At 42.1% G+C, this 24,303-nt stretch overlaps 1 protein-coding gene across 4 annotated transcripts in view; it reads right to left on the bottom strand.

Annotated features, from left to right (window-relative positions):
• Positions 1 to 24,303, bottom strand: part of CELF2 (CUGBP Elav-like family member 2) — a 534,510-nt gene that overhangs the window by 309,231 nt on the left and 200,976 nt on the right. Inside the window, exon 1 of one of the 4 annotated variants that reach the window (XM_036407878.2) lies at positions 10,605 to 10,731. The exons of 2 other annotated variants lie outside the window; for them this stretch is intronic. In XM_036407878.2, coding sequence (XP_036263771.1) covers positions 10,605 to 10,657 — 53 coding nt within the window. In that variant the 5' untranslated portion in view covers positions 10,658 to 10,731. Of the gene's footprint in view, positions 1 to 10,604; positions 10,732 to 24,303 lie in introns of those variants that run through there. One more of the 4 variants, XM_036407870.2, reaches the window with a different exon arrangement.

The raw sequence follows: 24,303 nt of genomic DNA, 5'->3' as shown, positions 1-24,303 counted from the left end.
AAAAAAAATATTTTCAAAACTGCTATGGAATAAAGCTCCATAGATGTCTACATTCCATAAGGTAGAAAAGGCTTCATTAACATGTACACTTCTGAAATATTTATTTTCCCCTTAATTGCATGTGAATTAGTTGGGAGAAGCTGTAGGGAAGCCCTCTTACTGACTTAAGCCTTCTCAGCAGTTTGTTAAATTCTCGCCTCCAATCCCTGGAGGCGATCGTGGATTCAAAGAAGCTTTTAATCATACTATAAGGAGGGTGAAGTAGTGTGTAAGTAGGTCATAGAGAAAGAATTACAAGTGCATAGGTTATTGCCTTATTCAACAGCTAGTGTGCCAGAGTTTTCAAAGCACACTTGCTTTACCATTTAGAGTGAGAAGCAAAACTGGGGTCAAATATAAAAGATCACTCTTATGTGGGATACAGTGATGGCATGAGCCAAGGAAAGCTTATGGGATACGGTTGAGTGTAAATAGTTTGGCAGCCAGATACACAAGTAATGTAGTGAATGGACGGGATGTAGGTGCCAGGGAGAAACAAAACACACACACACACATACACCCATCCCATAGGGTTTTGCTTCCATGATATCAGTACATGTACACAAATTTCAAAGGTTCGAGCTTAAAACCAAAAACAAAACAAAATCCCAACCAAATAACACCTGATGAAAAGCTTAAATTTTTCATTTCACTGCTTTGACAGGAAATTATATATATATATATATATATATATATATATATATATATATATATATATATATAATGACTCAATGGGGCTCCTTTTTAATTTTTGTGCAGCAATGAGCCATCAGGTATCATTTTTGGCAGTTAGACTTATTTGGCAGACCACTGGGCGCTGTGGAACACTGGGTTTCAATGAAGCTATTTTACAGCCAAGGATCTCGCTAACAGCCGTGAGAGCGGATGGGGCCATTAGCAGGCTCCTCTTGAGGACACCACCTGGCTGGTGACACCATGAAGGGCAGAGCTGTTGGGAACCATGACGTTCCTCACAGTTTTAGCTTCGTTGCAGAAAAACCTCAAGCTCTTCCCTGGGCCCATCCCCCTACCTTCCCTAATTGTCTCCTTTTCTTTCTTTTTTTAATCAACTTGCTATTCATTTCCCAAACAAAAGGCAATTCAAGAATTGGAAGCTCTTCAAGGGAAAGTTTCTGAATGACCTCATTTTTACAGGAGGCCTTCCAAGGCAATGGAATGGGGTGCACTGTGCTGTCTCAGCAAACCTCTTTCCCCCTCCTGCCTCATCTCAAACCGAATTTTGTCCAATGGTCATTGTTTGAGCACTGAATTATCATTGGCATTTTTTTTAAACAACAACAGAACCCTCAATAGAAGCAGAATGCTAATAAATGCATTTGTACATAGAGTGCACACACTGCTTGAAATCAAACAATCCTATTCCTGTCACCTCCTTCAATCAATGAACCAGAATGTAGTCCCTCAACTACAGACCTTTCAGCATTTTTGTACATCTATATACTACAACTTAGAGACTGGTATTTCATCTATAGAATTTTCTTCTCCTGCAGACAACCCTGTATATTTCAGGATAAATCTCCCTTTAAACTCCCTTTTAAAAAAAACAAAACAAAAAAACTATCCCTACACATAACTTTATGCATCGTAATCTCTTTAAAAGCAACCTATCAGCTATGTGACTATAGATGAACCAGCACTGTTTTGTCTACTCAAAAAGCCACCTTCATAAAAGGATTTCTCTCCCCACTTCCCTCCTTCTGGCTCATCGTTACAAACTAGAATCCAAAACGTTTTTCCCCTGTCCCATTTTCAAATTCAAATTTTATTAACATCGCTATTTGGTTTTTATAAAATAAAAAAGCCCACTGTGCTCAAAGCCATTTGGAGCAGGAAATAGAGGCCCTATAAGGGGATTTCCCATCATTTCCAGCCAATAAATTTGAAATCTGCATGAATTTTAAGTACCTAAGAGAGCATCTGACTTCGTGGCCATGGGATTGTTCTGGGCTTACCCAGTTTTATTAGCTGCTTGGAAACAAACAAACAGATCCTTAAGTGAGACATTGTAAATATATATTTTCTTAGCACCATAAGAGTATCATCTAAGAAATAAATACTTACATCACCAATCACAAGTTTAAAATTATCGCCTTATTCTCCCCCCGCCCCCACCTTTGAAAGCTTCTGGAATGGAGATTTTATCACAGCCTTAAAACAACTTAAGTGAAATTAAATGCCAATAAAGATGAGATCGTTATTAAATTCATATTTTACATTTTTACGGGAATTTTAAATAGTCACTCTCCCTTGAGAACAGCTGCTACTGGCTTTTTGCAATATTGTGTTTTTCTGAATCTGTTTTTAATAGAGCAAAAATACATGCTGGTGAATTTATCTCCCTTCTGAAGAGGCCCTCAGACTGAAGGCCATTCTTTGCATACATACCTTCTTGCTCTCAAATGCGGTGCCCTTCTAGGGTTTTCAGATGCTTCCATTCCAAGGGGATGAAAGGTTAGCACTGGGGATCTGACAAAGCCAGAGCCCAGCCAGCTCATCACATCCCTCTCTAACTTGCTTTTCCTTTTTCCTTCTTTCTCCATTATACTGCTGCTGCCTTCTTTGTTCCCCCCACCCTCGGCTTTCTCTTTTTCTCTCTCTCAAATGGAAGCCAGACAATCCCAGAAGCTTCCCTCTACAGCTGGTGCCTGAAGAGGCAGGTGAGTACAAAAGTGAAATGAGTTGTTGTTGGCTGCTTATCTGCCAGAAAAATGGAGTTTGCCTTAGCCTTGACCAAGGCTGGTTTCTGACCTAGGAACAGCTGTCTTTGGAGTTGGGCTTCCTTCCAGACAAGGGGTGGGAGGGGGAGGCTGCAAGGCTGTGTCCCACGAAGTCAGTCTCAGATGTGAAAATGGGGAAGGAGAATGGAGAAAGGATGGGAAGATGAACAAGGCTTGTCTGTCCGGCATGGCGATTTGTACACAAAGGCACTGAGAGGAAAAAAAATACTCCGAAGGAATGTTTCAGTGGCCTCTTGAAGATGCCGAGATTTTTCAGACTATACCAGGTACCCTTATCTGGTGCCAGGCTGGCGGCAGGAACAAAATTTATACCTATCAGAATGAGGGTTTTAGTTCTTGGCAATCTGCCCTTCAACACTCCCACCCCCACAAAAGATTTTCCCCTACTGGCCCAAAGTTCTCATCTTACTGTCACGTGTTGTTAAATTTTAAAAGGAGAAACGGTTGCTTGATGGAGGACAACAGCTGAGTGGCAGCAGCTGGGTGGATACAGTAGCAGGCCTGACACTAGGTCCAGAGAGAAAGCAGCAACAGGTGAGGGTGAAAGAAAGCAAAGAAAGCGAAATGGAAGTTTTAGCCGAAGGGTGGGGGCTGCCCTAGACAGCCCTTGACAAGAATCAGAAACTCAATTTGAGAGGAAATCTCTGCAGGCATGACAGCCCCATTTGCCTGAATGTCTCTCCTTTTCCTGAACAAATGAATTAGAGTGAGGATTAAGAGAGCAAAAGTCTGGGGTTCTGCAAAAACAAAATACACGAATCTGCTTTATCCACACCGATGACAGAGCCCCATCAAAGAGCTTCTGGTTACGGGGATCAGAAGTCATCTGATATGGTGCATGCAGACTAGACTCTTTGAGGCAAATGCTGCTTTCAAACTGAGTGAAAAAGATTATACGATTTAAGAACCACACCTGTTGAATTCTGCCACAGAGTTGATGGACGTTGGGAACACCATTTAATTTTCTGATTCCTCGCTAGACCTTTGTCACACGTGTGGCCCTCATTTCCTTGTAGGGATGACTGGCTGGAATATCAACACCCACCATGATCCTCAGATAAGAAGTACAATGTGTTAGCCTAATTATTCCCACCGCAATTATATAACCAAGCTATTAATGTGACATGGAGGTTGAAAATACATTAAGGTTTTGAGCACAGGAAATTTATTTTTTCCCCTATAATATGGTTCAGATCTCTAGCCATTTTTAGCTTATGATAGAGGTTTTCAAAAATCCCAAGTGGCTTTTTATTTAAGCTTGCTTGTGATGCTAATTCCCATGAAGTCCATTAGGAAAAATGATTTTTTTTGTCCCTTTCTCTTAAAACAACAAAAAAACAACAACAACTACCTAACATCTTCATGGAAAAATGGTGTAGCTAACTACCCAAGCTAAATGGAATGTGTTCTCTCATCTTGTCTCTACTGCTGAGTGTAAACCTTTGTGTTACCCAATCACTTAGTTTCCCCATACTCTCTGGAGGCTAATAGCTACATTTGTCCTATTTCAGAGGAATGTGGCAAGGTTAGAGAGAAGGAGAGATGTGAATGACCTTGAGAATCTGAAAAAGAAAGGTGACGAGGCTGAGGATATTTTTTGCTCTTTTTAATAGAAAGATAAGACCAGGGTGTTCTAAGAATATCTTCCCTCCCATCCTCACCATTGGTCCTTCAAGGCCTCGTTCAATGTTTCTCTCCTCTGCATTACACCACTTGATACCTTCTTACCCACTGCTCTGTTTCATAACTGCTGTGAACTTCTTAGTGGCTGAGGCTCTGTCCTATATTGAGCACGATATGTCTTTAATGCCAGATTGGTTATGATCCCAGCATGACATATTTTGTCCATGAATACAGATAAAAAGTCATGTTTCAACTTCATAAAGCTTTAAAGTACTCCATTATTCCTTCCAACATTTGTTCCCATTATACAGATTAAAGCGTGAAAAAAGTGAGGCTTACGATGCTTTAATTCAAAGCCCTCATGAACAAGCAGAGACACAGAGGGGAGTTGTGGTCAGAACTCAGAAGCAAAACACTGCTGATAGTTTTTCACTTTCTATTCCCTTTCTGACTTTTTTATAAAAAAGTTCTTTTTTGTTTAAGGTATCACATATTTATCCTCATCTCCCCAGTCCCATCCCAAACCCCTTACCACACATGCCTCCATCCCCCTGTTGACCAGTGGTTAGGCTTATATGCATGTACACAAGTCTTTTGGTTGATCTCTCTTCCTTATCCCCACCCTTTCTGACTTTTCAGCTTACTCAGTGGCAAAACCAGGAGGTGTGTACCAATCGAAGTCCACCATGGGAATGCAGCCCCAGAGGAAGACTTGACTTTAATGTGTCAAATATCCGATTGTTATACTTTAAGTTGGCCAAGGAAGGAGTTGTTTGAGCTCTGAGTTAGAATCCCTTCCACTTGAAGCTGTGCCTCTAGGCCTAGCACTTTACCTTTCTCAAGCTCAGTTTCTCCAGCTTTAAAATGGGAATAACAGAACTCTTGGATATATGTAAGAATTACATTATAAAAGATAAAAGAGACCACCTAATATAGTGGGAGGCATAGAGTCGATTGTTACTAAATTTTGATGTTATTTCTTAACTTCAATCATTAACACTCCCACCCTGCAATCTTTGTTTAAACATGGAACTGGCAGGTGGGAAGGAAGAGAAAGCCAGTCTTAATGTTACTGTCCTATAACATTGGAGTTTCCACTGACATTTCTATGTCTGAGACCAGCAGTCTAATCTAGAGGGAAGAGGAAGATTCTGATTTATGGAGAGTAGGTGCTGGGGTGTGGAATGAGGTCTCCATCCCTTTTTACCAAGTCAGTTTCCAAAGAGAAAGTCCAAGGAATACTAACTGCTGCCACCAGGAACTCATGCCAACCACCCCCAACACAGTGCACTTTTCATTTACAGAAGCGCTTCTTAAATCACCTCTGAATGAATGAACAGTGAGCCGTCTCATCTCACAGAACCCAAAAGAGAGAGGGGGCCCCAGACCAAGCTATTAACAAAGGAATACCATGACAAAGACAACCACATTGCAGGGCCCTTGAATTACTGAGATGTGCAGCGTCCCGGGAGGGGTGAGAAGCATCTGATCCATGTCTGCATCAGACACAGCTGTGCCCATTCTAGTCCGCTCACACGCCAGCTAGCAGCCAGCAATGCCATCCATAGGTTTCAGCAGAGTTTTACGGACGGCAGCTGCCACCTTTCTCAAGACAGGCATTTAAAAAGCCCTGGACAGCTCTTCTTGGCCAAGACAACAAAGCCGGTTGAACAGAATGATTTTACAGGAAAAGTCTAGTGTTTCTTTTGCTGCAAGGGCATGTTGGCACGTCCTGCTTCATAAACTCCAGTGATTCATCACAGTCCTAAGCAGCCAGTCATGGGCGGGTCAACTTGGAATGGGCTGAGGTGGCAGCTCTAGCTGTCCTGGTAATACCTGTCACTCTGGGCCACTGTCATCCTCTGCCCACAGATGCCAGTTTTCGTTAACTCTGATGGCCTTGACATACAAGGAAATGTGCTTGGGATGAGTCCCACAGTGAGGAGAATGTTATGGAGAAGACAAACATTCCTGTATGTGATAATCCTTAAAGATTTCATGTGAAGCAGAAAACTGTGTACCTCATCACAAGTCAGGGTTAACCTCTCTCTCTCTCTCTCTCTCTCTCTCTCTCTCTCTCTCCCCCTTACATGTATGTTTGGCTTCCATCTCAGCCTCATCTCTGTAGATTGGTGTCATGTGATCAGAAAGGTGCTACAGCTCTAGAACACTTCATTTCCAGTCTTAATGGGCTACAACATTAAAGCCTCACATATGCTTTTCTTCCTCTGACACCCTCTTCCCTGTGTCCGTTAAGGAAAATGCCACAGGTTTTAACCCTCTCCAAACCTCTGCTGCCTCATCTTTCCTACAGAAAAAAAAAAGTCACTGTGAGTTCAGAAAATTCCCAAAGCCAATAAACATTACAGAAGCAATCAATAGTTTTATGAAAGGGAAAGTCCCCTAGGAATCACCGAACTGTAGGAAGAAATTCAGGAAGGCTAGTAAGGATGATCGAAGACATTATTGCAACTGAATAGACTGTACTTGTTACTGTTTGAAGAGGTGCAGAAAGATGCTATGGATCTCGGCGAGATGCCACTAAACAAGCGGCAGTTCCAACGACTTTTACAGAAATCTCTACACCAGGACCTAAATTGGAGATTTCTAATTTCCTTACTACCAGATTAAACCGAATCAAGGTGTGCTTCGCATCTACGAACCCTGACCCCTTGAGACGGAGCAATCATTCCCACACAGCACTCTTCCTTTTGCATTCTGCCTTTCTTTTCATCAACCTTGGTATTTCCAGGGCTCTGAGCAATGAACTTCCCATCAGCCACATTCTCACCTAATTAACCCCCCTGATTACAATAATTAGTATTGATTCACTCTTGGAATGACTTCCTACCTATTTAAGCACAATCTGTACTTGCTATGAAGTTCCAGATATGAATATTAATCAAATGTTCTTCTTTGTTTTTCACTCCCAGAAGAGTATTTTGCTATTGTATACACTAATGTTAGAAAAAAAATGTTGAGGATTTATTTTAATAAATAAAGGAATACCAATACATCGAAGTTACAGATCTCAGCCTATGGCCTGCTGAGCATGTCTACGTGGGTATTCCGGAGGCTTGTGTGTGAAAGGAGCCATTTTCCCAGTTTGAATCTTTTGCTATTCCTTTTCTGCAAGGGTTGGCTTAGAATTAAAATTTACATTGACATTTCTTTAGGTCACTATGGAGGGGGATCATCACACTGATGGCAAATTACATATCTTGTGACTGTCATGAAAATAAACGTAGACAAGTTTGCCAACTTTGGGCCATTTCCTACCTTCCCCATCAGGCTAAAGGAAAAGAGAATTTGTATGAGGAATGCTAAAAAGGGTGTCTCCAAATTCTGGCTCATAATGGATCAGACCCAGGAGAAGCAAACAAAGTAAGAAGGGATTTCCCTCCCTTAAACCCAAGACTACCTAGAAATCCAAGTGAATTGATCTCAGGGAAATAATTGTAATTTAGTAAAAAATTCAACATGGAGGTTCCCAAGTTGTCTCTTTATTTCAGTGTGCTACTGATAGGCAGCTAGGGAGCATAGGGGACTATTTTTTCCTTCCAAACCACAAAAAAAATTTTGCTTTGCAACCTTTGTTTTGGAATAAAAATTTCCCATGAAAGCAGCATCTAGGTGTGCTGGTAACAGTGGGCCAGCTTCAGTTATAAAGCTTCACCAATTACTACCTTTTATGAGCTCATCCTAAAAGCAATTATTGGCATACCCGATGGAGTGAGCAGTTCAGATCCCACTGGGAGTAAGAGAACATAATAAGTACGCATTTAAAATCCATTCTATTCACAATGGATAACTTAAAAAATATCATTATACTGCAGATACGTTTGGGTCCACCTAGGCTCTGAAAATATTGCCCATAGAAAAATCTATACTTGAGAAGGCAATTTTAAAGCCTGTAACATTAATTTAAATTATCCTGAATTGAGTATTTTGTAACATTTCAACCTAAGTTTAATAAATGAAAGTGTAAGTCCAAACTCTAAAAAACAGTTACTATTTCTTAACTGTGTTTTCAAAAATAATACATCTTGTTCCTTTTTTACCAGTATTTTCACTAATTTATACCACAATATAATCTAAAAGGAAATAATTATAACTAAATATTTTTAAATTTTGCCCATTAAAATGACTCTCCTTCTGTTTTTAAAAAATTAGGTCCTTTATCTCTCTCCATAAATTTACTGATATTTTTTAAAATATTGTTCTGGCACAAGCAGCTAATTAAAACAAAACATTAAAATGTTAGGTAAAATATCTATCTATCTATCTATCTATCTATCTATCTATCTATCAGAAACCAACCTCAATGTGATGATTGTCATGTGAATAAATTACCATTTAATAATATTATTTTTAAAATATATTTTTATTGATTTTAGGGAAGAAGGAAGAGGGAGAGAGATAGAAACATCCATGATGAGAGAGAATCATGGATCGGCTGCTTCCTGCAAATCTCCCACTGGGGATCAAGCCCACAACTCGGGCATGTGCCCTTGTCCAGAATGGAACCTGAGACCTTTCAGTTCACAGGCCGATGCTCTGTCCACTGAGCAAAACCAGGGCACCATTTAATATTATAAGGTCCATTCTTTAATATCTAGTATGAGAATAAAAGTGATTTTAATATTATAAGAAGTTCAAAACACATTTTTCCATTTTTCACTTTTTGAAGTCTCACTGTTTTCACATTAGAAATAGATGCTTATGTCATAAAAAGAAAAAAAAAATTGAGGATGTGTGAAATGTCTTCCCTGCATGGAAATGTATTTTATGAGCACATAACCATATATCAGAAATCAATATGTCCCACAGAGACCTTTAACTTAACAACTTAACAGGCTATATAATAATAGTTTGTGACCAAAATAATAAGGGCAAAAGTTTTCACTTATCTTTGAATTTCTAAACTATTTCTCTATTTGTATGCCAAAAGAGGTGATAAAGACTAAAATTATAATTTACTTCAACACAGAAATATTCCTCTTAACTTCTTTCTTGCTTACATTCTGTAAGTCCACCAAACAGACAAATTTTAAATCCCCAAGCATAAATACTGTAGAGGCATGTCTGATAACAAGGTATTTGCCAGAATGATAATGGTATTACAAGCAGTCTCAATCAATACATTTCTTTCTGTAGTTAACAGAGAGGTAAGCAATAAATCTTTAACTTAATCCAACCAACATAGCTGCAAAATGCAAAAAGCTCTACAAACGGCAGATATTAAATTTTTTAAAAGCACAAAACCACAAACAAGCAGTACCAAAAGCTATTCATTCTGTATAGTCTATACAAACAAGATTATAGCAGATAAAAAGGGCGTTGAGAAGGAAAAAAAAAAAAAAAGAAAAAAAAGAAAAAAAAGGGCCCAGACAAGCATTAAGCTAGTTTGACAGCTCCATTGTTCAACGGGTCCCATTGTCAGACCCAAAGATGTATTCAGTGCTACAATGTCTGCTAGCAAATAAACAAAAGACTACATTTTTCAAAGCAGGATGCCAATTCTCTCATAATTCTTTCTCTGCTTTCCAAAAGGTCAGTAGTGGCTCATTCTTGGTATGCGATAGAACCCTAACACAGATGCAGGAAACAAATTATTTGTTTTCAACACACAGGGACCCGGGACGCCATGCATGAACAGAGGTCTTTAAACAGGTACACATTTTGGCAAACAGGATAAAGTGATCCAAACCTGGTAACACGGAAGGGCTATCTAGGTAGGCTAAGTCCAGATTAGAGCGGAATTTGGAACACAAGTCTAATATGGGGTCCCTTTAGCTCCTTTTTCGGTCATTACTCCATGCAGAGTGCATAATAAGGAAAGAGGCTTAGGCATTGCAAAGGAAAAGACAAACCAAGAGCCAGATTCAGAGCCGTTAAAATGAGCCACTGGCCACTCACAGATCCCAGCGAGCAAAAACATGATATGCTTTCAAAAGGCAACTCCTGCAAATAGAACTCGCTCGCAGCAGTCCTTGTCCTTTTCTCTCGCTTTCTCTCTCTCTCTCAGTCTCTTGGTCTGGATTTTTGTTTCCCTCTCTTTCTTTCTCTCTCTCTAGATTATTCCCCCTTCTTCTAAGCTACTTGCTTCAGAGCAGGATTGTTGTTTCAACTAGCTCTGGAAACAAGAAAAAGACACATTAAAACAAAGGCCACCGAACATACCTTAAAAGCAGCTCCTCATTTCTCATAGTAACAGCAGATTTGGGACAGCGCATGCTTTCTGCACTGAGACACTGATAGTCTCAACAAAGCCAGTTCAGAAGTGCGCTCAAACATCAATGCCACAGTAGCTGTTCACTAATGCCCGCGCTCTCTCTCCCTCTCTCCCTCCCTGACTCTCTCTCTCCCTCCCTGACTCCCTCTCTCTCTCTCTCTCTCTCTCTCTCTCTCTCTCTCTCTCTCTCTCTCTCTCTCTCGCCTCACTCTCTTCTCTAGTCAAATTCTGAATGGTGGAGCAAAGGGGCTCCTGCAGACTCACTAAGTAGAAATAATCCTCTCTGACAAGTTATGTTGTCTAGGCATATTTTTACATTAATACACTGTGCTGCCTACAGGGGTCTTGTTTGTATTCACTCAGGCCTGCCTGGTGCTAGTTCTCCTAATTGCCATCTTAAAAATTTGGAAAGGAAAATAAGGGACTTGTTTACCTTTCTCCTATACATTTAACAGCAAAGCCAATCTCACGTTTTCTTTTTTGCTCTCAGCTACCAGCAAGCATCACGGATGACTAAGAGAAGATTTGGATCAGTTGTTGCGCTGGGAAGGATTTTTACTTCTTTTTTTCTGGGACACGGAATTCACAGTTGGATTTATCATTTCCTCTGCTCTTGTCCTCGGGAAGAGTGACAAGGTCAAGACCCTCAGCCCCACCCTGGGTCATGGATGCGGAGGACAGGCATTGGAGACCTTGAAAATATTTTAACTCTGTGGGCAACAGCGTTCCTGCAGATCGGAGCTATCCTCAACCTGAAGCATGGCATCTAAAGGAGGCAGGCAATGCAAAGATTGTTGGGTCACACTGATGTCCTGCCTGGCACTGGAGCATCTGCCTCAAAAGACCAACGAGGTGTTCTTTTCTCAAATAAGAAAAACCTGCTTCCCTACTTCATTATGCTCTCTGGGCTTAGCATATTGTTAGCCAGGGAAATACACATTGTACTGCTGTTTATTGGAATTAGAAGAATTCCATGCAGATTAGCCAAGGAAACAGCAAGTTAAACATACACACACACACACACACACACACACACACACACAAAAAAAAAAAAAAAAAAAAGACAACAACGAGATGCTACAGACAGAATAGGCAGTCTTCCAAAAGTGCAGACGAAGGCACCACTCCAGGAGGTGTGAGCTGAGGGGAAGCCAAGAATGCTCTCAGCTCCGATGGAATAATGCAGAACACAGCTCCAAAGAGATCTGGATCAGAGTCCTGGTGTCCTCACTCCCAGGTGCCACAAGCCTCACCTTTTCTTCCTCACCACAATCAGGCTCCTCAGTACTCACCTGGGGGCCTTTTGTGGGAATAATAGTGCGGTAGGGAAATAAGGGTGTGCTCTGTTTCCTTCCTATTTGAAGACCTGAAATACACCCTAACATCTTGCTAGATCTCTGACCTCTGAACTTAGTCTTGACCCATAGCTAGGAATATGGAGTCCCCCTGGAAGGGAATGAAGGTTCTTTTCTCTCCACTGCACAGTAATCTTGCTTAGATTATCCACTGAATTGGGGACAATAAGCCAAGGTGACTGGTAGCAGTCACCACCGCTATTTCTGGAAGGAAGAAAGGAAGATAACATGATGAATAAGCGGGCAAAGGTCAAACAGGGAAATGAAAGTCTTGTCCCTAAAACAGCCATATGCTTACACTTTCTAATTATGGCATATGAAAGTTATGGAGTGAATATATAAATATGAATAAACTTGCCTAGAAAAGGCAGATCTAAAAATCTAAGTTGTTTTTTGGGAGCCAGATAAATGTAAATGAATTTAGGACCAGAGAGACCTTGGAGATAAAGGGTTCGGCTGCTCCGAGGGTGGGTTCTGAGACAGTGGTCCCTTCACCACTCTGTAGCTCTCTTTGACCCAGTGGTTAAATGGGGGAGACAAAAGCCATTATGTTTGAAAGCACCTGAAGAGCTGGTAATGAAACTGGGTGTGTTCTGTCACCACCAATATTAATAAAAAGCAAAATGAGTGAACTGCCATTGGCCACAGTTTTGTCTGTGATAGAAAGGCAAAAATATTCTGCTCAGACAGAAATCTCTTTTCTTAACATTTCCATCCAATTTCTAGTGTGGCCTGAACTATGAGGCAAGTCCTGAGATAACGATAATGCTCCTACTTTCCCATAAAGAGAGTCTTATCCTTAGAAGCCAGTGCTGCAGGACATGAGGCTATTCCTATGATGACATGAATTATGAGTCCATAGTAGTAAGGACAGGAATTGAGCCAAACCATCAAATATTTTCTTTTCTCTCCACTTTCTTTTTAGTCTAGGTACCTAAATAACGAGAGAGCTATTGAGGCAAGAGTGTAGTGCTTGTCTAAACTCCACTATTGACAGATTGGAGGCCTTACCTCCGCGCCCGCCCCCCCCCCCCCCCCCCCCCCCGACCAGTTTTATGTGCTGCACTTGTGCTTATAGAGATGAGTGAATAGAAAGAAGGTATGTCATTTCTTACATTTACATATTGTATTGTAAGTCTTTAATTCCAAATCCACATTCATTAATCTTTGTACTTCTTAATCCACCTGATTGAATAACATTCCTCTAGCTGGTGCTTAGTAAATATTAATTTAAAAAGAAATGAATTTATTTTTAACTATTGGAACTTCTGGAGAGAGGCTACAGTTAACCCTTGAATAACAGGGGTTTAAACTACATAGGTCCATTTGTACACAGATTCCCCCACCTCCCTGATAAATACAGTAATGTAAATGCATTTTCTCTTCCTTATGATTTTCTTACCATTTTATTTTCTCTACCTTACTTTATTCTAAGGATACAATACATAATGCATATAACAGTAGGCTATTAGTAATTAAGTGTGTGTTTCTGTTTTTTTTTTGGAGTCAAAAGTTATACATAGATTTTTGACTGTGCCCCTTACTCTCACATTCTTCAAAGGTCAACTGTATTTTATTTTCAAAATTCCTTTTTGTAGTCTTCACAACAGGTATGTGGAAATAAAAAAAGAATCACTTTTTATTCTAATTCAGGCATATAGTTGGCACAGCAAACAATACCAAGAATTCCTTTCATGGTGTTATGTTTTAAATTTCAAGACACTTTCACATTTGTCAGCTCATTTAATCCCCATAACAATGCTGTGGGTTGGGTAGAGCTGTGCTATTACTTCTCAGCTGGAAAAGTTGGAGCAACTTGTCCATAGATGGTACACCTTGAAAGGAACGGTGGGCTGCTAGGCTGCAGTGGGCACAGGGGCGGGTCTCAGTCCACCCTCCACACCCCTTCCTGCTCCCATCTGTCAGCAGTCCTGTTTTCACCACCGCAGCTCCCATGCAGTAATGGAGCCATCCCTGCTCACACCCGCTGACAGTTCAGAGCGATTGGGACCTATTGGGACCAGCACTAAGAGCAAGTGTGAGTGGGGCCGGAGCCATTAGCAGGAGCCAGCAGCAGCTGCTGCCCCAATTACCCCTCAGGAGCAGGGAAGGTGGAGAGGCCCTCAGGGGCGATTGGGGCAGGCAGCCATCACTCACACCCACTGATGATGCTGAGCCATCGGGTGCTGAGTGATTTTGGTACTGGTGCCAGGTGCCAGCAGTGGGTGGAACAGCGGCTCTGGTGCTGGCTGAGGTGCGAGTGGGGCTGTCACCAACAGTGAGTGCAAGAGGTGGCTGCTGCCCCAAACGCCCCTCAGGAACAGGGTGAGGTAGAGAAGCCCTGAGGGATGATCGGGGCTGCCAGCCACTGCTTGAACACACTGATGGCTCCAAATAATCAGGGCCAGAGCCAGGCACCATCAGTGGGTGTGAGTGGAGGCAGGGCCAGCACCGGGAGCAGGTACAAGTGCCAGGAGGGACCACAGTGCACCAGGAACTCGCCTTGGTCTGGCACCCCAGCTCACCTGCTCCACCATCCTGCTGTGGCCAATGCCTGCCATGTTCCATGTGCTCCCTGGTGGTCAGTGAATGTCATAGCGACCAGTTGTTTAGTTCTTTGTTATGAAAATTAGTGCACTTGGCGGGGTAGGGGGAGGGATGGGGGGTGGGGTGAGCATTCCCTCAGCCCAACCTGCACCTTCTCACAATCTGGGACCCCTCGGGTAGATCTTAGGCCTGGCTTGAGATCAGGGCTTATCAGGGGCTTTCCTTCCCATGGCTGCAGGAAGCTGGCCCCACCCCTACCACTGCCACTGCCTGCCATCTGTGCAACGCTGCTCCCCCTCCCCTTCCACCAGTAGCTTCCCTCTGCAGATAGCATGGGATGCGATTGCTTGGCTGGCCTGGCCTCCCTCTGCGGGGCAATCGCTGGCTGGCCACACACCTGCCACAGAGTTGCTGCCTGTGGCCTAGGCCTCCCTCTTTCTTTGCTGGGTGGCACGTCTAGCCCCGGAAGGGGCCATCTGCCTACCTAATCACCCCTAGCCACTCTGCCTGCCTGCCTGATTGCCCCTAACCACTTGCTTGGGGGTGGGGCCAGCCCTGCAAGGGGCATGGCGATTCTGGTCTCTGGTCCTTCCAGTCATTATACTTATGGTGGCTGGTCTTTTATTATATAGGATCCGTTTCAAAAAGTTATTAAATGAAGGGTGAATTAAAAATAAATAGGCTAAGCACTTTTGGGGACAAATTATTATTCTTTTTAAAATATATATATTTTATTGATTTTTTAGAGAGGAAGAGAGAGGGATAGAGAGTTAAAAACCTTGATGAGAGAGAAACATTGATCAGCTGCCTCCTGCACACTGGGGATGTGCCCGCAGCCAAGGCACATGCCCTTGACCAGAATCAAACCTGGGACCCTTCAGCCCGCAGATCAACGCTCTATCCACTGAGCCAAACCGGTTTTGACGAAATTATTATTCTTTGGGGCTTATCTACCATAGCATTTAATTTTTAACTATCCTGATTACTAACTTTGTAAGGAAAATTTTTCAAAAAGTATTACAGAGATAATTAGCAAAGGACAACTAAAACTCACCTCAAAGTTCTCTACATACAAAAAGATCTTTTTAACTTTGTAAATTAAATGGTTAGCTCTGAATGCAAACTTGGTGAGGGAAAAACTGGAAAAGTGGGGCAGGGGTGAGCTGAAATTAGCCAAATTTCTAGTTTTCTAAAACACTTTTTTAATACATTGATTTTTTTACAGAGAGGAAGGGAGAGAGAGAGTTAGAAACATTGATGAGAGAAACATTGATCAGCTGCCTCCCACACACCCCCTACTGGGGATGTGCCCACAACCAAGGTACATGCCCTTGACCAGAATTGAACCTGAGACCTTTCAGTCCACAGGCTGATGCTCCATTCACTGAGCCAAACCGGTTTTGGCCTAAAACATTTTTAAAGGTATATTACATGTGCACTCACATGTTATAGGTAATTTCTACAATAAAAAGCTAAATTTCTAAATGCAACATTAATAATGCCAACTTTTTCTGCCTTGTATACCTATCTTGTCTCAAATTTGGACATTTATATTGCCAACGTAATAGAAAGTACTGTTTCAATGGAAGTCATAACACGAGGTGCGCTAGAGTAAGGTTGAGAAGCACAGATTAGTACTTTGATGGATGGGACACTAAAAAAATCTAGAGTGCCTCTCAGATTCCCATTCCAAAAGAACACTCTTGGAATGTAGCGGTACCAAGGACATTACATCCTCTTAGTTGTTAATTTCATATACTACTGTCTTAGTCCATTCAGGCTGCTATAACATAATATCACAGACTAGGTGGCTTATAAACAATAAACATTTATATTTCACAGTTCTGGAGGCTGGAAGTCCAAGATCAAGGTGCCAGCTGGCACCTTCCTGCTGAGTCCTCACATGACAAAAGGGGCTTGGGAACACTGTGGGGTTTCTTTTATAATATCACTAATTCCATGAATGAGAGCTTTGCCCTCATGATCTAATCACCTCCTAATACCATTACCTAAGGCCATGATCAGCAAATTGTGGCTCACGAGCCACATGTGGCTCTTTGACCCCTTGAGTGTGGTTTTTCCACAAAATACCATGCCTGGGGGAGTCTATTTTGAAGAAGTGGCATTAGAAGAGGTTTAAGTTTAAAAAATTTGGCTCTCAAAAGAAATTTTAATTGTTGTACTGTTGGTATTTGGCTCTGCTGACTAATGAGTTTGCCAACCACTGAACTAAGGCATTAGGATTTCAACATATGAATTTTGGGGGGGTCACCACAGATACCAAGAATTGCCACATTAAATTAAGAAAAATGCCCTGTGTTGTTATGAAAGATGGAAAGAATACGTAGAGAATTTGCGAAGTAATATGAAGCAATGACTGAGGTCTACAAGATATGATTCCAGCATATTCAGTACTTGGCACACAGTAGGTGCTCAGTCAAGTTGATAAGTCTGTGTGTCAGTGGATAAATTCCCATCCAGAGCTGGTATCGAGCAGAAGATACAAAGTTCTTCTGACCATCTTTGACAGCCTCTGAGGAAAGGTCTCAAAGGGCAAACTGAGGCAAGGCAGTGGTGTGTGAGCGCAGGGGCAAGCCCAGAGCAACACTCGACAAGAGATGGAATGAATGGAATATGGAGCAATCCTGTTCTTCCAGACTTCAGTGCCTCCTCCCCCCGCCCCTCTGTTTGCCTCGAGGGGAAAACCCTCCAAAGCCAAAAGGATGTAGAAATCACAAATCACAACACAAAACATAAAACTGACAGATGGCTTAAAGTGAAACCTCAGCAGCATTAGAGAAGGTTTGATATAATCTGAGGATCTGTGTAACATGAGTTCCTTGCACCTGCCCTCTCAAAAAATTACCCCCAAATCACATTTAGAAGCAGGGGTCACTATCTTAGTGACAATTCCATGGGCCCTAAGTTCCAAACAGATATTTCTCCCCTAAGTCGTGGGACTACTTACTCATCTTCAAAATGGTGGTTTTCTAGAATGAGTGGGGCATGGGGATGAGTAATAAGCAAGAATAATTGTGAAGCCCCTCAAAATTATAAAGTGTCATCTTTATCAATAAGTAGGTGTAAATAATAAGCCATAAAGTACTTAGAGAGCTTCAAGAAGCTACTTGAAAACAGACACTAGATAAAATTTAAGAGGTATTATTATAAAGAGTAATAATGACTGCTTGCTACATAAAGGAAAGGAGTTATGAAAACAGAATCCATGAAGTGGGCTTGGAGAACTCTTTCTGTGCACGTAGGGAAAGATTTGTTGAAGACAGAATGAAGAATGTAAAGGATTTCCCATGAAAACAGAACAACATAAATAGCCTAGCTGTTAAAATAACTAATTTTGGTCAGTGAACTCTTACAACTTAGCAAATAACATGTTCACAATTGAGTGATTATCTTTGGCCTAATGCTTTGCCAACAGCCAGCCTCAGGCAAATGGGAAACACTGAGGTTACAGGTGGCTGGCTATACATTAAGTCAGGCATCAGTATTTGCATGGGAGATGGACCAAGTTTATTAGTGCTATTTTTTTAAGAGAGACAAATGCACACACAGCCATCTTTTTTCCTGCTCAAACTGCCATGTCAGAGAGATTCTGTAACTTGACTATTATTCGAGAGGCTTCAATGGACATGGAGAGCTCGGTGCCCATGGGGAATCCCTGTTTCCAGGTGGTTTTGATATTGGGGAGTCCTAAGAAGTCAAGAGCAAAAGTGTGATGAAGGCCGTGGGTGGAGCAGACGAGTTTTCCTTGCAAGGAAGTGGACCAAGATTGGAATTCATGTGCTTTTATGACAGAGATGAAAGAGAAGCCCAGATGGTCTGGGAAAGATGCTTTCAAAACAACCATAACATGTTCACAGCTCTTACAGAATGTGCAGGTGCTTCAAATGTTATATTTCTGTTTGTATCACTCTCTGAAATTACATTATCTACTTATATACTTGTTTATAATCTCTTTCCTGCATCTGCAGCTAAGTCGCATAAAAACAGGAACTTACTCCATTTTATCACCACTTTAGCATAATGTGTGGCAAATGGTAGACACTTAATAAACATTTGTTCAATGGCTGGATTTCTCTGTGAAGCATTCATTTTGTTAAGTGACCTAATCTCAGTGGCTTACAGCTATCTATAATAATAAAAGTGTAATATGCAAATCTACCGAACAACAGAACAGCAGAATGACCTCCTGGATGACCATGCTATGTCACACACTGGCGCTAGGCCAGCCAAGGCTTGTGTGACGTGATTGGTTGGGGGGCTCAGCCATAGCCCCATGATTATCCTGCAGAAGGAGGCCAACGCCACCCTCTGCAGGGTGATCCATGGGGTGGGGGTAGGGGGTGTGGCAGTGGGCATGGGCAGCACTGGGGCGCTAAGGCCTACCTTGCATGAATTTTGTGCATCAGGCTTCTAGTCTTACTAATAAAAGCCCAAGTGGTCCTCACACAGTCACAGGATAGTTACGTGCACAGCAGGAGTGCAAGTGAGTGGGGCTGCATGGGAGAGGGCGCTGGAGGGAAGTTGACCAGGAGGTGATTGGGGAGTCACTCACAGCACCAGCTGTGGGGTGAGACTCGGGGAGTCACCCCATGGGGCTGCAGCTCCATGGGCTAAACATCAGGGCAAAGGGCCCCCCCCCCCCCCACACACACACTCTACATTCACCTGGGGAAATGAGATTCAGCTCCAGTGTCCAGATAAACCTGGGATAGCAGGAGCTGCCCACATGCCATGTCCACCCCCAGCCTTGACCTGGGATATGGAAATGACACAAAACCCGCCCCCCCCGGGTCACTGCCTGGTCCCCTACCCTGAGCTGCTCTACAATGAGAGCAGTGATTTCATTTCCTGACAAGAGCAGTGACCTCACTTCCTGATGATGGGGCCCAACAGAGTGTGTAACCCTGGTAGCCAGGCAACCATATTCTACAACAAAGCCCTAGCCGGTTCCTTGGATGAAGACATCTCTATCGACACATGTTGTGCTGTTTTTGGCAGTCCCAGTGCTGTGATAGACAGAAAGCCAGCCATGGCAGCTCTTTCTACCACTCGGCCTCAGTGCCTCTGTTCTTTTTCACAGGAAAATCAAGAGGTAACCCAGGGAGGCCCAGGGCTGTTTCCATAGACCTAGGCCACCACTCTCATCCCCCTCACCAGCCCCATGTCCCCTGGGGTGCTGGCCCTGCTAGGTTCTAGGACTTGGAGAAGTCCCACAGGCCCACTGGGCAACGGCTTAGGCTTAGAGGTAACCCGGGGGGCCCAGGGAGGTTTGGTTTCCATAGAGCCAGGCTACCACTCGCATCCCACTCACCAGCCCATGGCTGCTGGGGCACTGGCTATGGGGGTACAGGGCACCAGCTTTGATACTGCAACCCCATGGGTGCCGTCACAAACTCTGACAAGATGGAGGAGGGAGCCAGATATTCCCATTGAGAACTTGCAAGTAGTGATAATAAAATATTTCTTCTAATTAATTCCCTTTCAATGTGCAGGAATTCGTGCACCAGGACACTAGTCTACATATATAAAAGCCTAAGCAACCAAACAACTGAACGATGGATCACTATGATGCACACTGACCACCAGGGGGCATACACTAAATGCAAGAGCTGCTCCTGGTGGTCAGTGTGCTCCCACAGCCAACCTCCTGCAGCCCCTCCCCCCAGCTGGCTGGTCCCAATCGGCCAGGTGGAGAGACCCCACCTGTGCATGAACTCATGCACCATGCCTCTAGTATAATATAAAAGGTAAAAATTTTACCTTGCTCAACTATGAGCAGTCATTAGGCTAGAAGGTATGAGGATAGGAAGATCAGGAAGATCTTGTTCCTGACTTTAAGGACTTTATATATTCCTTGAGATGAAATGGTAAGCTTGCCACTCTATCTGTCTATCTATCTATCTATCTACCTATCTATCTATCTATCTATCTATCATCTATCTATCTATCTATCTTTCTATTTTGAACTTTAAAGCACCATTTATATGGGCACAGAGAAAATGAAGTAATAAATTGATATATTTCCCTTATTAATTTCCATAATGCTGAAGTTTGGGAGTTGAAAAACTCTAGGCAGGTAAGATAGGGCACTGAAGACAAGATGAGTGGAAAAAATTTCCAGAATTAAGGGTAATGTTAGCTGAAGGGTGATTTTTGTGATATCTTAGAAAAAGCCAGTATCCTATGATCAAAGAAAAAGAATCATAAGTTGGTCTAATTTTTGCTTTGCTCATTTTCAGGAGTAGAAATATGCAATGTGTTTAAGTAACTCTTTAGTTAATGGTGCCATAACTTCAAAAGTTAGTGAGTCACACTCTGGCCAGTGTGGCTCAATTGGTTGATCATCTCTCCCATGCATCAAAATGTAGCTGGTTCAATTCTGGGTCAGGGCACATACCCAGGTTTCAGGCTTGATCCCTGTACGAGTCGATGTCTCTCTCTCTCTCTCTCTCTCTCTCTCTCTCTCTCTCTCTCTCTCTCTCTCTTCCTTCCTCTGTCTCTAAAATCAATAAAAACATATATTTTAAAAAGTTAATGAGTCACTCCCTTTTTCCCAGAGATGCCCTACTTACTCCTCTCTCACCTCACTGGGATCCCCAGGAATCTACAGCAAGTTATCTTCTTATGAGTTCCACCCTTTGCCTGCTATTGAAACCAAAACAAAATAGTAAATACTATTAAATGCTATATTTATTGCCTTAAGTCAGTTCCTAATGAGATGTATCCTCACTCTTAAAAGTGCATTAATTTTATTTTGTTTTACATTACAGGGCTAGACATTAAACATTACTTTGACTTCTAGATTCCTGTTACATATGTATTGTTATGGTATAAATAGAAATGCTTTAAAATATGTGTAAGCAATGATCTCCAAAGGAAAGTTCCTAGAGGCCAAGGGGTGATGGAGATGAGGCAGAAAGTAGCTTGTCGCTGAGGGAGAAAAGACATGGCAATCCACACTAAACACTGACAATAGAGGCCATAAAAGTTAACTAGAACGTTAACTCTTGTTTCAGATGAAGCATGAATGGAGAACAGAAAGAGTCTGGAATCAGGGAGGCATGAATGGAGAACAGAGAAAGTCATTGGAAAGCCATTGTACACTAGGAGATGGTTTAGCCTGTGAGGTCAGTGCTTGCATTCATGGACCACTGCCTACTTCTTGGCCTTAGTGTTAGACTCTTCATAAATCACCCCATCACCAGAGCAATCCAGCAAATCAGTAGTATTGTCCATATTGAACAAGGGAGGACACTGGGGGCCTAGGAGATGACGAGAGAGTCAAGCTGATTTGCAGTAAGAGGCAGAGATGGTTGTCAGGCTTAGCTGTCTTTCTTGTGCCTCAGAAGTAAGGGGATAAAAATATAGTTTAGTGGCAGAATCATTATATAGACAACTGAATAGATAGAATGGAGAAAACAGATGAGTTGAAGATAATTCTGATGTTTCTAACATGGACAATTTGGCAAATGATGACACACTGATGAGATGAAAAGAAAAAACAAAGAAGTCAAAATAGGGTAGGGGGGAAGGTAACTGATTCCATTGGGGACAAACTGAGCTTGAAATGCGTGCAGGCAGGTCTTCCAAGTAGAGTAGGCAGCTGAACTACTTACTGCATGGACCAGATTAGCCAGAAGGAGTGCGGAGGGGGGGAAATGAGAAACAAACCAAGACCAGAACCCCAGGGCAAATCAAAAATTGAGGAGGCAAAGGAAGATGCTCCAGTGAAAGAGGGGTCTGAATACATCAAGGAAGGGCTAAAACTTAGCTAAAGGGAGAAAACGTATGCTTATCAACTTTTGAGCTTCCTTGGTGTATATGGGCTCATGATTTTTTTTTGTTTTTTGTTTGGATGCTAAATGAAAAAGCAGGGCAGTACAAATGAGAAGCAGGAAAGTTAAGAAAGTTTCAGAAATTGGTCAAGAACTGTGGTGAGAACTCTAGAAGGCAGCCTAGTCTGAAAAGGAAGCAGACTACTTCTACACCTGCATCCTCACAGCCAGCCTGCAGAACCGGAAGGCAACAGTGCAGAACAAGCTCATATGCTTCCCAAATTCTGGCTGGTTCCAACAGTTCAAGAAGGCAGCAATAAAGGTCTTTTGTTTGATTGTTTTTAAAGTATATTTTTATTGATTTCAGAGAGGAAAGGAGCGAGAGAGAGATTGAAATATCAATGATGAGAGAGAATCATTGATTGGCTGCCTCCTGCATGCCCACACTGGGAATCAAGCCTGCAACTTGGGCACATGCCCCAACAAGGAATGGAACTGTGACCACATGGCTCATGGGTTGAAGCTCAACCACTGAGTCACACTGGCTGGGCCAGCAAAGGTAGTTTTTTTAAGATGTCTGAGAATATTTCCAGGAAAGAATTCTAAAAGTTATCAGGAACTATAAATTCTAGAGTTGGATAACATCTCCTGGGTCAACTGCTTTAAACTTTTTAATGAAGTATCATATACTTAGAGAAAAGTATCCAGAAGTATATTCACAGAGAGAACATACCCACTCAGACCAATACAACCTTGAGTCTGCTTTTCATTCCATAATACAAGCATGACTTGATGCATATTCTATATATATAAAAGCCTAAGCAAACAAATGACCTAATGATCAGTCTACTGATCACTAGGATGTGCACTGACCACCAAGGGGCAGATGCTCAATGCAAGTGCTGCCTCCTGTTTGACAGTGTGTTCCCACAGTCAACCTCCTGCAAGTCCCTCCTCTTGGCCAGCCAGCCCTGATTTGGACTAAGCCAGACAGCTCTGACGGGCCTGGATTGCTGGCCAGGCCGAGGGACCCCATCTGTGCACAAATTTGTGCACAGGCCTTTAATATATATATATATATATATATATATATATATATATATATATATATATATATATATATATATACATATATATATATATATATATATATATATATATATATATATATATATGAACTAGAATGCTTGTGAGTAAAAACTGCCTGAGAGACAAAGAGCCAATTGAGCAATACTTTCTCTGGAACCCACCTACTTTTTGCCATCTATGCTCTCCTGATTCAGACTCTCAGAGTTTTCAAGGAGTCTCTCTCTGTAGTTTCACCAGCTCTGATCCATGCTACACATTTGCATGAGTTATGTCTCTAATATGTTCATAGCTGCCTCCTGCTTAGAACTCATTAGAGCTTTCCCCCTGCCTTGAAGATGAAGTCCAAGCCACATAATTTGGTTCATAAGACCTACCCAATCATGGGTTTTCTCACCTGGCACATTATGCTTTTTCTCCATAAACCTCTTTCTAGTCCTCACCTACCTGATTACTCTTGCCTCTGTGCATTCATTCATGTTGTTTCTTACTCATGCAAAATTCTCCTGGTGTTCGCCCCTCTTTCCCTCACCAGATTTATTTCTGCATATCCTTCAGGATTCAGCTGAAACATCAAGTGCTGAGCACAAAAATACATGCTCAAAAATGCTTGCTGGCTGAATACATGGATAATTTGAGGACATCACCTCAGAAGCACGGAAATACAAAAATGTCAAAATATGGGCTTAGTTTAAAAAATGTGATGAAATAAATCTCCTCCTTCTTTCTTATTAGGGACAATGTTAGTTATCTAAAGTTGAATTCAAAAGAAGGATTAGTCATGGCCCCTTCCCTCAGGAAACAATGATTATGTTAGAAATACAGAATTTAACCATATGAAATAAAGAACAACACAGTGCTTA

Source organism: Pipistrellus kuhlii, unplaced genomic scaffold (assembly GCF_014108245.1).
Source record: "Pipistrellus kuhlii isolate mPipKuh1 unplaced genomic scaffold, mPipKuh1.p scaffold_m20_p_1, whole genome shotgun sequence".
In the NCBI taxonomy this organism is placed as follows: domain Eukaryota; kingdom Metazoa; phylum Chordata; class Mammalia; order Chiroptera; family Vespertilionidae; genus Pipistrellus; species Pipistrellus kuhlii.
The sequence above is the reverse complement of the archived record's forward strand: the minus strand, read 5'-3'. Positions and strand labels throughout refer to the sequence as shown.